Source organism: Procambarus clarkii, chromosome 23 (genome assembly GCF_040958095.1).
Source record: "Procambarus clarkii isolate CNS0578487 chromosome 23, FALCON_Pclarkii_2.0, whole genome shotgun sequence".
NCBI lineage: Eukaryota > Metazoa > Arthropoda > Malacostraca > Decapoda > Cambaridae > Procambarus > Procambarus clarkii.
In genome coordinates, this window is record NC_091172.1 from 15,830,004 (window position 1) to 15,842,979 (window position 12,976).

At 65.1% G+C, this 12,976-nt stretch overlaps 1 protein-coding gene across 1 annotated transcript; it reads right to left on the minus strand.

The window, feature by feature from the left end:
* Positions 1-1,763: 1,763 nt before the first annotated feature.
* LOC138367695 (uncharacterized) lies at positions 1,764-10,968 on the minus strand. The gene is made up of 4 exons (XM_069329660.1): positions 10,825-10,968; positions 9,964-10,599; positions 2,252-3,280; positions 1,764-2,015 (listed from the first exon to the last, which is right to left on the minus strand). Exons 1-4 carry the CDS (start codon positions 10,966-10,968, stop codon positions 1,764-1,766), a joined length of 2,061 nt encoding a protein of 686 aa, XP_069185761.1.
* Positions 10,969-12,976: the final 2,008 nt, after the last annotated feature.

A 12,976-nucleotide genomic window follows, 5' to 3' on the forward strand; every position in this document is an offset into this window, starting at 1 on the left:
GGACGGTGGCTGGAGTGTGGAGAGCGTGGGACGGTGGCTGGAGTGTGGAGAGCGTGGGACGGTGGCTGGAGTGTGGAGAGCGTGGGACGGTGGCTGGAGTGTGGAGAGTGTGGGACGGTGGCTGGAGTGTGGGGAGCGTGGGACGGTGGCTGGAGTGTGGAGAGCGTGGGACGGTGGCTGGAGTGTGGGAAGCGTGGGACGGTGGCTGGAGTGTGGGGAGCGTGGGACGGTGGCTGGAGTGTGGAGAGCGTGGGACGGTGGCTGGAGTGTGGAGAGCGTGGGACGGTGGCTGGAGTGTGGAGAGCGTGGGACGGTGGCTGGAGTGTGGGAAGCGTGGGACGGTGGCTGGAGTGTGGGGAGCGTGGGACGGTGGCTGGAGTGTGGAGAGCGTGGGACGGTGGCTGGAGTGTGGAGAGCGTGGGACGGTGGCTGGAGTGTGGAGAGCGTGGGACGGTGGCTGGAGTGTGGAGAGCGTGGGACGGTGGCTGGAGTGTGGAGAGCGTGGGACGGTGGCTGGAGTGTGGAGAGCGTGGGACGGTGGCTGGAGTGTGGAGAGCGTGGGACGGTGGCTGGAGTGTAGAGAGCGTGGGACGGTGGCTGGAGTGTAGAGAGCGTGGGACGGTGGCTGGAGTGTGGGACGGTGGCTGGAGTGTGGGGAGCGTGGGACGGTGGCTGGAGTGTGGAGAGCGTGGGACGGTGGCTGGAGTGTGAAGAGCGTGGGACGGTGGCTTGAGTGTTGAGAGCGTGGGACGGTGGCTGGAGTGTGGGACGGTGGCTGGAGTGTGGGACGGTGGCTGGAGTGTGGGACGGTGGCTGGAGTGTAGGACGGTGGCTGGAGTGTGGGACGGTGGCTGGAGTGTGGGACTGTGGCTGGAGTGTGGTGAGCGTGGGACGGTGGCTGGAGTGTGGGACGGTGGCTGGAGTGTGGGACGGTGGCTGGAGTGTGGGACGGTGGCTGGAGTGTGGGACGGTGGCTGGAGTGTGGGACGGTGGCTGGAGTGTGGGACGGTGGCTGGAGTGTGGGACGGTGGCTGGAGTGTGGGACGGTGGCTGGAGTGTGGGACGGTGGCTGGAGTGTGGGACGGTGGCTGGAGTGTGGGACGGTGGCTGGAGTGTGGGACGGTGGCTGGCGTGTGGAGAGCGTGGGACGGTGGCTGGAGTGTGGAGAGCGTGGGACGGTGCCTGGAGTGTGGAGAGCGTGAGACGGTGGCTGGAGTGTGGGACGCTGGCTGGAGTGTGGAGAGCGTGGGACGGTGGCTGGAGTGTGGAGAGCGTGGGACGGGTGCTGGAGTGTGGAGAGCGTGGGACGGTGGCTGGAGTGTGAAGAGCGTGGGACGGTGGCTGGAGTGTGGTGAGCGTGGGACGGTGGCTGGAGTGTGGAGAGCGTGGGACGGGTGCTGGAGTGTGGAGAGCGTGGGACGGTGGCTGGAGTGTGAAGAGCGTGGGACGGTGGCTGGAGTGTGGTGAGCGTGGGACGGTTGCTGGAGTGTGGGACGGTGGCTGGAGTGTGGGACGATGGCTGGAGTGTGGGACGGTGGCTGGAGTGTGGGACGGTGTCTGGAGTGTGGGACGGTGGCAGGGGTGTGGAGAGCGTGGGACGGTGGCTGTAGTGTGGAGAGCCTGGGACGGTGGCTGGAGTGTGGAGAGCGTGGGACGGTCGCTGGAGTGTGGGGAGCGTGGGCCGGTGGCTGGAGTGTGGAGAGCGTGGGACGGTGGCTGGAGTGTGGGACGGTGTGTGGAGTGTGGGGAGCGTGGGACGGTGGCTAGAGTGTGGAGAGCGTGGGACGGCGGCTGGAGTGTGGGGAGCGTGGGCCGGTGGCTGGAGTGTGAAGAGCGTGGGACGGCGGCTGGAGAGTGGAGAGTGTGGGACGGTGGCTGGAGTGTGGAGAGTGTGGAATGGTGGCTGGAGTGTGGGGAGCGTGGGCCGGTGGCTGGAGTGTGAAGAGCGTGGGACGGCGGCTGGAGAGTGGAGAGTGTGGGACGGTGGCTGGAGTGTGGGGAGCGTGGGACGGTGGCTGGAGTGTGGAGAGCGTGGGACTGTGGCTGGAGTGTGGGACGGTGTGTGGAGTGTGGGGAGCGTGGGACGGTGGCTGGAGTGTGGAGAGTGTGGGACGGTGGCTGGAGTGTGGGGAGCGTGGGCCGGTGGCTGGAGTGTGGAGAGCGTGGGACGGCGGCTGGGGTGTGGAGAGTGTGGGACGGTGGCTGGAGTGTGGGGAGCGTGGGACAGTGGCTGGAGTGGAAAGCGTGGGACAGTGGCTGGAGTGTAGAGAGCGTGGGACGGTGGCTGGAGTGTGGAGAGCGTGGGACGGTGGCTGGAGTGTGGTGAGCGTGGGTCGGTGGCTGTAGTGTGGAGAGTGGGGGACGGTGGCTGGAGTGTGGGACGGTGGCTGGAGTGTGGGACGGTGGTTGGATGTGGGACGGTGGCTGGAGTGTGGAGAGCGTGGGACGGTGGCTGCAGTGTGGTGAGCGTGTGACGGTGGCTGGAGTGTGGTGAGCGTGGGACGGTGGCTGGAGTGTGGAGAGCGTGGGACGGTGGCTGGAGTGTGGGACGGTGGCTGAAGTGTGGTGAGCGTGGGACGGTGGTTGGAGTGTGGTGAGCGTGGGACGGTGGCTGGAGTGTGGAGAGTGGGGGACAGTGGCTGGAATGTGGGACGGAGGCTGGAGTGTGGGGAGCGTGGGACGGAGGCTGGAGTGTGGAGAGCATGGGACGGTGGCTGGAGTGGAGAGCGTGGGACAGTGGCTGGAGTGTAGAGAGCGTGGGACGGTGGCTGGAGTGTGGAGAGTGTGGGACGGTGGCTGGAGTGTGGAGAGTGTGGGACGGTGGCTGGAGTGTGGAGAGCATGGGACGGTGGCTGGAGTGGAGAGCGTGGGACAGTGGCTGGAGTGTGGAGAACGTGGAAAGGTGGCTGGAGTATGGTGAGCGTGGGACGGTGGCTGGAGTGTGGTGAGCGTGGGACGGTGGCTGGAGTGTGGGACGGTGGCTGAAGTGTGGTGAGCGTGTGACGGTGGCTGGAGTGTGGTGAGCGTGGGACGGTGGCTGGAGTGTGGGACGGTGGCTGAAGTGTGGTGAGCGTGTGACGGTGGCTGAAGTGTGGTGAGCGTGTGACGGTGGCTGAAGTGTGGTGAGCGTGGGACGGTGGCTGGAGTGTGGAGAGCGTGGGACGGTGGCTGGAGTGTGGAGAGCGTGGGACGGTGGCTGGAGTGTAGAGAGCGAGGGACGGTGGCTGGAGTGTGGGGAGCGTGGGACGGTGACTGGAGTGTGGGGAGCGTAGGACGGTGGCTGGAGTGTGGGGAGCGTGGGACGGTGGCTGGAGTGTGGAGAGCGTGGGACGGTGGCTGGAGTGTGGGACGGTGGCTGGAGTGTGGTGAGCGTGGGACGGTGGCTGGAGTGTGGAGAGTGGGGGACGGTGGCAGGAGTGTGGAGAGCGTGGGACGGTGGCTGGAATGTGGGACGGTGGCTGGAGTGTGGAGAGCGTGGGACGGAGGCTGGAGTATGGGGAGCGTGGGACGGTGGCTGGAGTGTGGAGAGCATGGGACGGTGGCTGGAGTGTGGGGAGCGTGGGACGGTGGCTGGAGTGTGGGGAGCGTGGGACGGTGGCTGGAGTGTGGAGAGCATGGAACGGTGGCTGGGGTGTGGGGAGCGTGGGACGGTGGCTGGAGTGTGGGGAGCGTGGGACGGTGACTGGAGTGTGGGACGGTGGCTGGAGTGTGGAGAGCGTGGGACGGTGGCTGGAGTGTGGGGAGCGTGGGACGGTGGCTGGAGAGTGGAGAGCGTGGGACGGTGGCTGGAGTGTGAAGAGCGTGGGACGGTGGCTGGAGTGTGGAGAGCGTGGGACGGTGGCTGGAGTGTGGAGAGCGTGGGACGGTGGCTGGAGTGTGGAGAGCGTGGGACGGTGGCTGTTGTGTGGAGAGCGTGAGACGGTGGCTGGAGTGTGAAGAGCGTGGGACGGTCGCTGGAGTGTGGGGAGCGTGGGACGGTGGCTGGAGTGTGGGACGGTGGCTGGAGTGTGGGACGGTGGCTGGAGTGTGGAGAGCGTGGGACGTTGGCTGGAGTGTGGAGAGCGTGGGACGGTGGCTGGAGTGTGGAGAGCGTGGGACGGTGGCTGGAGTGTGGGACGGTGGCTGGAGTGTGGGGAGCGTGGGACGGTGGCTGGAGTGTGGGACGGTGGCTGGAGTGTGGGACGGTGGCTGGAGTGTGGAGAGCGTGGGACGGTGGCTGGAGTGTGGAGAGCGCGGGACGGTGGCTGGAGTGTGGGGAGCGTGGGTCGGTGGCTGGAGTGTGGGGAGCGTGGGTCGGTGGCTGGAGTGTGGAGAGCGTGGGACGGTGGCTGGAGTGTGGAGAGCGTGGGACGGTGGCTGGAGTGTGGAGAGCGTGGGACGGTGGCTGGAGTGTGGAGAGCGTGGGACGGTGGCTGGAGTGTGGAGAGTGTGGGACGGTGGCTGGAGTGTGGGGAGCGTGGGACGGTGGCTGGAGTGTGGAGAGCGTGGGACGGTGGCTGGAGTGTGGGAAGCGTGGGACGGTGGCTGGAGTGTGGAGAGCGTGGGACGGTGGCTGGAGTGTGGAGAGCGTGGGACGGTGGCTGTTGTGTGGAGAGCGTGAGACGGTGGCTGGAATGTGAAGAGCGTGGGACGGTCGCTGGAGTGTGGGGAGCGTGGGACGGTGGCTGGAGTGTGGGACGGTGGCTGGAGTGTGGAGAGCGTGGGACGTTGGCTGGAGTGTGGAGATCGTTGGACGGTGGCTGGAGTGTGGAGAGTGTGGGACGGTGGCTGGAGTGTGGGACGGTGGCTGGAGTGTGGGGAGCGTGGGACGGTGGCTGGAGTGTGGGACGGTGGCTGGAGTGTGGGACGGTGGCTGGAGTGTGGGACGGTGGCTGGAGTGTGGAGAGCGTGGGACGGTGGCTGGAGTGTGGAGAGCGCGGGACGGTGGCTGGAGTGTGGGGAGCGTGGGTCGGTGGCTGGAGTGTGGGGAGCGTGGGTCGGTGGCTGGAGTGTGGAGAGCGTGGGACGGTGGCTGGAGTGTGGAGAGCGTGGGACGGTGGCTGGAGTGTGGAAAGCGTGGGACGGTGGCTGGAGTGTGGAGAGCGTGGGACGGTGGCTGGAGTGTGGAGAGTGTGGGACGGTGGCTGGAGTGTGGGGAGCGTGGGACAGTGGCTGGAGTGTGGAGAGCGTGGGACGCTGGCTGGAGTGTGGGAAGCGTGGGACGGTGGCTGGAGTGTGGGGAGCGTGGGACGGTGGCTGGAGTGTGGAGAGCGTGGGACGGTGGCTGGAGTGTGGAGAGCGTGGGACGGTGGCTGGAGTGTGGAAAGCGTGGGACGGTGGCTGGAGTGTGGGAAGCGTGGGACGGTGGCTGGAGTGTGGGGAGCGTGGGACAGTGGCTGGAGTGTGGAGAGCGTGGGACGGTGGCTGGAGTGTGGAGAGCGTGGGACGGTGGCTGGAGTGTGGAGAGTGTGGGACGGTGGCTGGAGTGTGGGGAGCGTGGGACGGTAGCTGGAGTGTGGAGAGCGTGGGACGGTGGCTGGAGTGTGAAGAGCGTGGGACGGTGGCTGGAGTGTGGTGAGCGTGGGACGGTGGCTGGAGTGTGGGACGATGGCTGGAGTGTGGGACGATGGCTGGAGTGTGGGACGGTGGCTGGAGTGTGGGACGGTGGCTGGAGTGTGGGACGGTGGCTGGAGTGTGGGACGGTGGCTGGAGTGTGGAGAGCGTGGGACGGTGGCTGTAGTGTGGAGAGCGTGGGACGGTGGCTGGAGTGTGGAGAGCGTGGGACGGTGGCTGGAGTGTGGAGAGCGTGGGACGGTCGCTGGAGTTTGGGGAGCGTGGGCCGGTGGCTGGAGTGTGGAGAGCGTGGGACGGTGGCTGGAGTGTGGAGAGCGTGGGATGGTGGCTGGAGTGTGGAGAGTGTGGGACGGCGGCTGGAGTGTGGAGAGTGTGGGACGGTGGCTGGAGTGTGGAGAGTGTGGGACGGTGGCTGGAGTGTGGAGAGCGTGGGACGGTGGCTGGAGTGTGGGGAGCGTGGGCCGGTGGCTGGAGTGTGGGACGGTGGCTGGAGTGTGGGACGGTGGCTGGAGTGTGGGACGGTGGCTGGAGTGTGGGACGGTGGCTGGAGTGTGGGACGGTGGCTGGAGTGTGGAGAGTGTGGGCGGTGGCTGGAGTGTGGAGAGTGTGGGACGGTGGCTGGAGTGTGGGGAGCGTGGGCCGGTGGCTGGAGTGTGGAGAGCGTGGGACGGCGGCTGGAGTGTGGGGAGTGTGGGACGGTGGCTGGAGTGTGGGACCGTGGCTGGAGTGTGGGACGGTGGCTGGAGTGTGGGACGGTGGCTGGAGTGTGGAGAGCGTGGGACGGTGGCTGGAGTGTGGGACGGTGGCTGGAGTGTGGGACGGTGGCTGGAGTGTGGGGAGCGTGGGACGGTGGCTGGAGTGTGGAGAGCATGAGACGGTGGCTGGAGTGTGGGGAGCGTGGGACGGTGGCTGGAGTGTGGAGAGCGTGGGACGGTGGCTGGAGTGTGGGACGGTGGCTGGAGTGTGGTGAGCGTGGGACGGTGGCTGGAGTGTGGGGAGCGTGGGACGGTGGCTGGAGTGTGGAGAGCATGGAACGGTGGCTGGGGTGTGGAGAGCGTGGGACGGTGGCTGGAGTGTGGGGAGCGTGGGACGGTGACTGGAGTGTGGGACGGTGGCTGGAGTGTGGAGAGCGTGGGACGGTGGCTGGAGTGTGGGGAGCGTGGGACGGTGGCTGGAGAGTGGAGAGCGTGGGACGGTGGCTGGAGTGTGAAGAGCGTGGGACGGTGGCTGGAGTGTGGAGAGCGTGGGACGGTGGCTGGAGTGTGGGGAGCGTGAGACGGTGGCTGGAGTGTGGTGAGCGTGGGACGGTGGCTGGAGTGTGGGACGATGGCTGGAGTGTGGGACGGTGGGTGGAGTGTGGGACGGTGGCTGGAGTGTGGAGAGCGTGGGACGGTGGCTGGAGTGTGGAGAGCGTGGGACGGTGGCTGGAGTGTGGAGAGTGTGGGACGGTGGCTGTTGTGTGGAGAGCGTGAGACGGTGGCTGGAGTGTGAAGAGCGTGGGACGGTCGCTGGAGTGTGGGGAGCGTGGGACGGTGGCTGGAGTGTGGGACGGTGGCTGGAGTGTGGGACGGTGGCTGGAGTGTGGAGAGCGTGGGACGTTGGCTGGAGTGTGGAGAGCGTGGGACGGTGGCTGGAGTGTGGAGAGCGTGGGACGGTGGCTGGAGTGTGGGACGGTGGCTGGAGTGTGGGGAGCGTGGGACGGTGGCTGGAGTGTGGGACGGTGGCTGGAGTGTGGGACGGTGGCTGGAGTGTGGAGAGCGTGGGACGGTGGCTGGAGTGTGGAGAGCGCGGGACGGTGGCTGGAGTGTGGGGAGCGTGGGTCGGTGGCTGGAGTGTGGGGAGCGTGGGACGGTGGCTGGAGTGTGGAGAGCGTGGGACGGTGGCTGGAGTGTGGAGAGCGTGGGACGGTGGCTGGAGTGTGGAGAGCGTGGGACGGTGGCTGGAGTGTGGAGAGCGTGGGACGGTGGCTGGAGTGTGGAGAGTGTGGGACGGTGGCTGGAGTGTGGGGAGCGTGGGACGGTGGCTGGAGTGTGGAGAGCGTGGGACGGTGGCTGGAGTGTGGGAAGCGTGGGACGGTGGCTGGAGTGTGGGGAGCGTGGGACGGTGGCTGGAGTGTGGAGAGCGTGGGACGGTGTCTGGAGTGTGGAGAGCGTGGGACGGTGGCTGGAGTGTGGAGAGCGTGGGACGGTGGCTGGAGTGTGGAGAGCGTGGGACGGTGGCTGGAGTGTGGGAAGCGTGGGACGGTAACTGGACTGTGGGGAGCGTGGGACGGTGGCTGGAGTGTGGAGAGCGTGGGACGGTGGCTGGAGTGTGGAGAGCGTGGGACGGTGGCTGGAGTGTGGAGAGTGTGGGACGGTGGCTGGAGTGTGGGGAGCGTGGGACGGTAGCTGGAGTGTGGAGAGCGTGGGACGGTGGCTGGAGTGTGAAGAGCGTGGGACGGTGGCTGGAGTGTGGTGAGCGTGGGACGGTGGCTGGAGTGTGGGACGATGGCTGGAGTGTGGGACGGTGGCTGGAGTGTGGGACGGTGGCTGGAGTGTGGGACGGTGGCTGGAGTGTGGGACGGTGGCTGGAGTGTGGAGAGCGTGGGACGGTGGCTGTAGTGTGGAGAGCGTGGGACGGTGGCTGGAGTGTGGAGAGCGTGGGACGGTGGCTGGAGTGTGGAGAGCGTGGGACGGTCGCTGGAGTTTGGGGAGCGTGGGCCGGTGGCTGGAGTGTGGAGAGCGTGGGACGGTGGCTGGAGTGTGGAGAGCGTGGGATGGTGGCTGGAGTGTGGAGAGTGTTGGACGGCGGCTGGAGTGTGGAGAGTGTGGGACGGTGGCTGGAGTGTGGAGAGTGTGGGACGGTGGCTGGAGTGTGGAGAGCGTGGGACGGTGGCTGGAGTGTGGGGAGCGTGGGCCGGTGGCTGGAGTGTGGGACGGTGGCTGGAGTGTGGGACGGTGGCTGGAGTGTGGGACGGTGGCTGGAGTGTGGGACGGTGGCTGGAGTGTGGGACGGTGGCTGGAGTGTGGAGAGTGTGGGACGGTGGCTGGAGTGTGGAGAGTGTGGGACGGTGGCTGGAGTGTGGGGAGCGTGGGCCGGTGGCTGGAGTGTGGAGAGCGTGGGACGGCGGCTGGAGTGTGGGGAGTGTGGGACGGTGGCTGGAGTGTTGGACGGTGGCTGGAGTGTTGGACGGTGGCTGGAGTGTGGGACGGTGGCTGGAGTGTGGGACGGTGGCTGGAGTGTGGAGAGCGTGGGACGGTGGCTGGAGTGTGGGACGGTGGCTGGAGTGTGGGACGGTGGCTGGAGTGTGGGACGGTGGCTGGAGTGTGGGACGGTGGCTGGAGTGTGGGACGGTGGCTGGAGTGTGGGACGGTGGCTGGAGTGTGGGACGGTGGCTGGAGTGTGGGACGGTGGCTGGAGTGTGGGACGGTGGCTGGAGTGTGGGACGGTGGCTGGAGTGTGGGACGGTGGCTGGAGTGTGGGACGGTGGCTGGAGTGTGGGACGGTGGCTGGAGTGTGGGACGGTGGCTGGAGTGTGGGACGGTGGCTGGAGTGTGGGACGGTGGCTGGAGTGTGGAGAGCGTGGGACGGTGGCTGGAGTGTGGGACGGTGGCTGGAGTGTGGAGAGCGTGGGACGGTGGCTGGAGTGTGGGACGCTGGCTGGAGTGTGGAGAGCGTGGGACGGTGGCTGGAGTGTGGAGAGCGTGGGACGGTGGCTGGAGTGTGAAGAGCGTGGGACCTTCGCTGGAGTGTGGGGAGCGTGGGACGGTGGCTGGATTGTGGAGAGCGTGGGACGGTGGCTGGAGTTTGGAGAGTGTGGGACGGTGGCTGGAGTGTGGGCCGGTGGCTGGAGTGTGGAGAGCGTGGGACGGTGGCTGGAGTGTGGGGAGCGTGGGACGGCGGCTGGAGTTTGGAGAGTGTGGGACGGTGGCTGGAGTGTGGAGAGCGTGGGACGGTGGCTGGAGTGTGGAGAGCGTGGGACGGTGGCTGGAGTGTGGAGAGCGTGGGACGGTGGCTGGAGTGTGGAGAGCGTGGGACGGTGGCTGGAGTGTGGAGAGCGTGGGACGGTGGCTGGAGTGTGAAGAGCGTGGGACTGTTGCTGGAGTGTGGGGAGCGTGGGCCGGTGGCTGGAGTGTGGAGAGCGTGGGACGGTGGCTGGAGTGTGGGGAGCGTGGGACGGCGGCTGGAGTGTGGAGAGTGTGGGACGGTGGCTGGAGTGTGGGGAGCGTGGGACGGTGGCTGGAGTGTGGTGAGTGTGGGACGGTGGCTGGAGTGTGGGACGGTGGCTGGAGGTTGGAGAGCGTGGGACGGTGGCTGGAGGTTGGAGAGCGTGGGACGGTGGCTGGAGTGTGGGGAGCGTGGGACGGTGGCTGGAGTGTGGTGAGTGTGGGACGATGGCTGGAGTGTGGGACGGTGGCTGGAGTGTGGGACGGTGGCTGGAGTGTGGGACGGTGGCTGGAGGTTGGAGATTTTGGGACGGTGGCTGGAGTGTTGGACGGTGGCTGGAGTGTGGGACGGTGGCTGGAGTGTGGTGAGCGTGGGACGGTGGCTGGAGTGTGGGACGGTGGCTGGAGTGTTGAGAGCGTGGGACGGTGGCTGGAGTGTGGAGTGCGTGGGACGGTAGCTGGAGTGTGATGAGCGTGGGACGGTAGCTGGAGTGTGGCGAGCATGGGACGGTGACTGGAGTGTGGAGAGCGTGGGACGGTGGCTGGAGTGGAGAGCATGGGACGGTGACTGGAGTGTGGTGAGCGTGGGACGGTGGCTGGAGTGTGGAGAGCATGGGACGGTGACTGGAGTGTAATGAGCGTGGGACGGTGGCTGGAGTGTTGGGGGAGTGCGAGGCGCCGTGATTAACACTTTTCTGGGAACTTTGCTCACTATGGCCTGATTCCTTGCTTCATGTTTAATAAGATGGCGCTTGTCCCAGACAAGTCGTTTGTCGTCGAGGAAGAATCCAGGATTCAGAATATAAGGATTTTTATATGAAATCACCTTCGTCAGTTTCTCATTCTTCTGTGATATTTCCATAACAATTTCATATCCTTGCTGGGTCAGGAACACAAGAGCCTACATAGAAGCTACCGTTTAGTATGGTCTGTTCACACTTTCCTTCAGCAGGGGCTCGAACTTGTGGTGGTCTGTTTCCAGGTTGACACGTCGAAACTGGTCTGTCCCTTCTGCATTACCTCAGTGATGGTCTTCAGTATCATAATATTTACTAGTTTCACTCTCACCATGGTTAGCACCTAGTTTCACCCTGGTTAACCTTGTCACCCTAACAGCTAGTTTCACCCTAGTTAACACTTCCTGAAACTCGTTCTCCACTCCTGACTTGCTGTTTTCTGAGTAAGTGTCAATTTTAAAATCTTGTTGAGAACTAGCAGACTTCTCTGTTGTGCGACCTTTTACGCCGCTACAGGTCTCAGCGCCAAGCATGATGCATGTGGTGCAGTACATGGTAGATATTAATCAGTCATCTTGTGTGTAGACTGAGCCAACTTCCAAAGGTTGGTTGTAGACCAAAACCAACTTCACTTCTGGGAGCAGGAGCAGGTACATCTTGAACCCACTAAGGTTGGATTAGATCTGAGAACTGCAGTAATCAAGGCAAATTGTACATAAGACAAACGAGTATCCGAGCTCAAAGGATCGCTTTGACTAAGAATGGTTAAGCGGTGCCTTCGATCGTACAATTCGTACTTACAATTAAACATTTTGCAGGATGGTGAGCGGTCGTTAAAGCTGAGCTGTTGTGCAACAAATGGCACATCTGAGGCAATACACTATTGACAAGCGTGAATCTCTGATCGGGGACAAGTAACTCAAGAGGGCCATATTATCTTCTTGAGATGATTGCTTGAGATGATTTCGGGGCTTTTTAGTGTCCCCGCGGCCCGGTCCTCGACCAGGCCTCCACCCCCAGGAAGCAGCCCGTGACAGCTGACTAACACCCAGGTACCTATTTTACTGGTAGGTAACAGGGGCATAAAGTGAAAGAAACTCTGCCCATTGTGTCTCGCCGGCGCCTGGGATCGAACCCAGGACCACAGGATCACAAGTCCAGCGTGCTGTCCGCTCGGCCGACCGGCTCCCCCAGCCATAGACACAGGCTGTTTCCAAGTCCTTTCTCTTAACTGGAATAAGCGAGGTGAACCGTGACAAGTAATCATCCAGCACTTACACGAATGGTTCTCCGAATGACTGTTATGAAGAACAGTCAAAGTCGGTTCCAACACGGTGCAGATGTGGATGAGTCTCCGGAGATGCTCGGAGCCTGGCTTGAGCCAGTGTGTTACCCTCACGCTGCTGAGTGGTGAGCGCTGTCAGCGGCGTGAGGGTAACACTCTGGCTTAAGCCAGGCTACAGATATTAGTATCAATTAGTACTGTAACGTAGCTTCCCCGTATAGCATAGGAAACTGCCTCTTCCTCTTTCCTTCAATTACATCACTCTGCATTCCATCTGCCCCGCGTTCACCAGCCCCGCGTTCACGTGCCCCGCGTTCACCAGCCCCGCGTTCACGTGCCCCGCGTTCACCTGCCCCGCGTTCACTTGCCCCGCGTTCACGTGCCCCGCATTCACCTGCCCCGCGTTCACTTGCCCCGCGTTCACCAGCCCCGCGTTCACCTGCCCCGCGTTCACCAGCCCCGCGTTCACCAGCCCCGCGTTCACCAGCCCCGCGTTCACCTGCCCCGCGTTCACCTGCCCCGCGTTCACCAGCCCCGCGTTCACCAGCCCCGCGTTCACCAACCCCGCGTTCACCAACCCCGCGTTCACCAACCCCGCGTTCACCAACCCCGCGTTCACCAGCCCCGCGTTCACCAGCCCCGCGTTCACCAGCCCCGCGTTCACCAGCCCCGCGTTCACCAACCCCGCGTTCACCAACCCCGCGTTCACCAGCCCCGCGTTCACCAGCCCCGCGTTCACCTGCCCTGCGTTCACCAGACCCGCGTTCACCTGCCCTGCGTTCACCAGCCCCGCGTTCACCAGCCCCGCGTTCACCAACCTCGCGTTCACCAGCCCCGCGTTCACCAGCCCCGCGTTCACCAGACCCGCGTTCACCAGCCCCGCGTTCACCAGCCCCGCGTTCACCTGCCCCGCGTTCACCAGCCCCGCGTTCACCTGCCCCGCGTTCACCAGCCCCGCGTTCACCTGCCCCGCGTTCACCTGCCCCGCGTTCACCAGCCCCGCGCTCACCTGCCCCGCGTTCACCTACCCGCGTTCACTTACCCCACGTTCACCAGCCCCGCGTTCACCTGCCCCGGGTTCACCAGCCCCGCGTTCACCAGCCCCGCGTTCACCAGCCCCGCGTTCACCTGCCCCGCGTTCACCAGCCCCGCGTTTACCAGCCCCGCGTTCACCTGCCCCGCGTTCACCAGCCCCGCGTTCACCAACCCCGCGTTCACCAACCCCGCGTTCACCAGCCCCGCGTTCACCAGCCCCG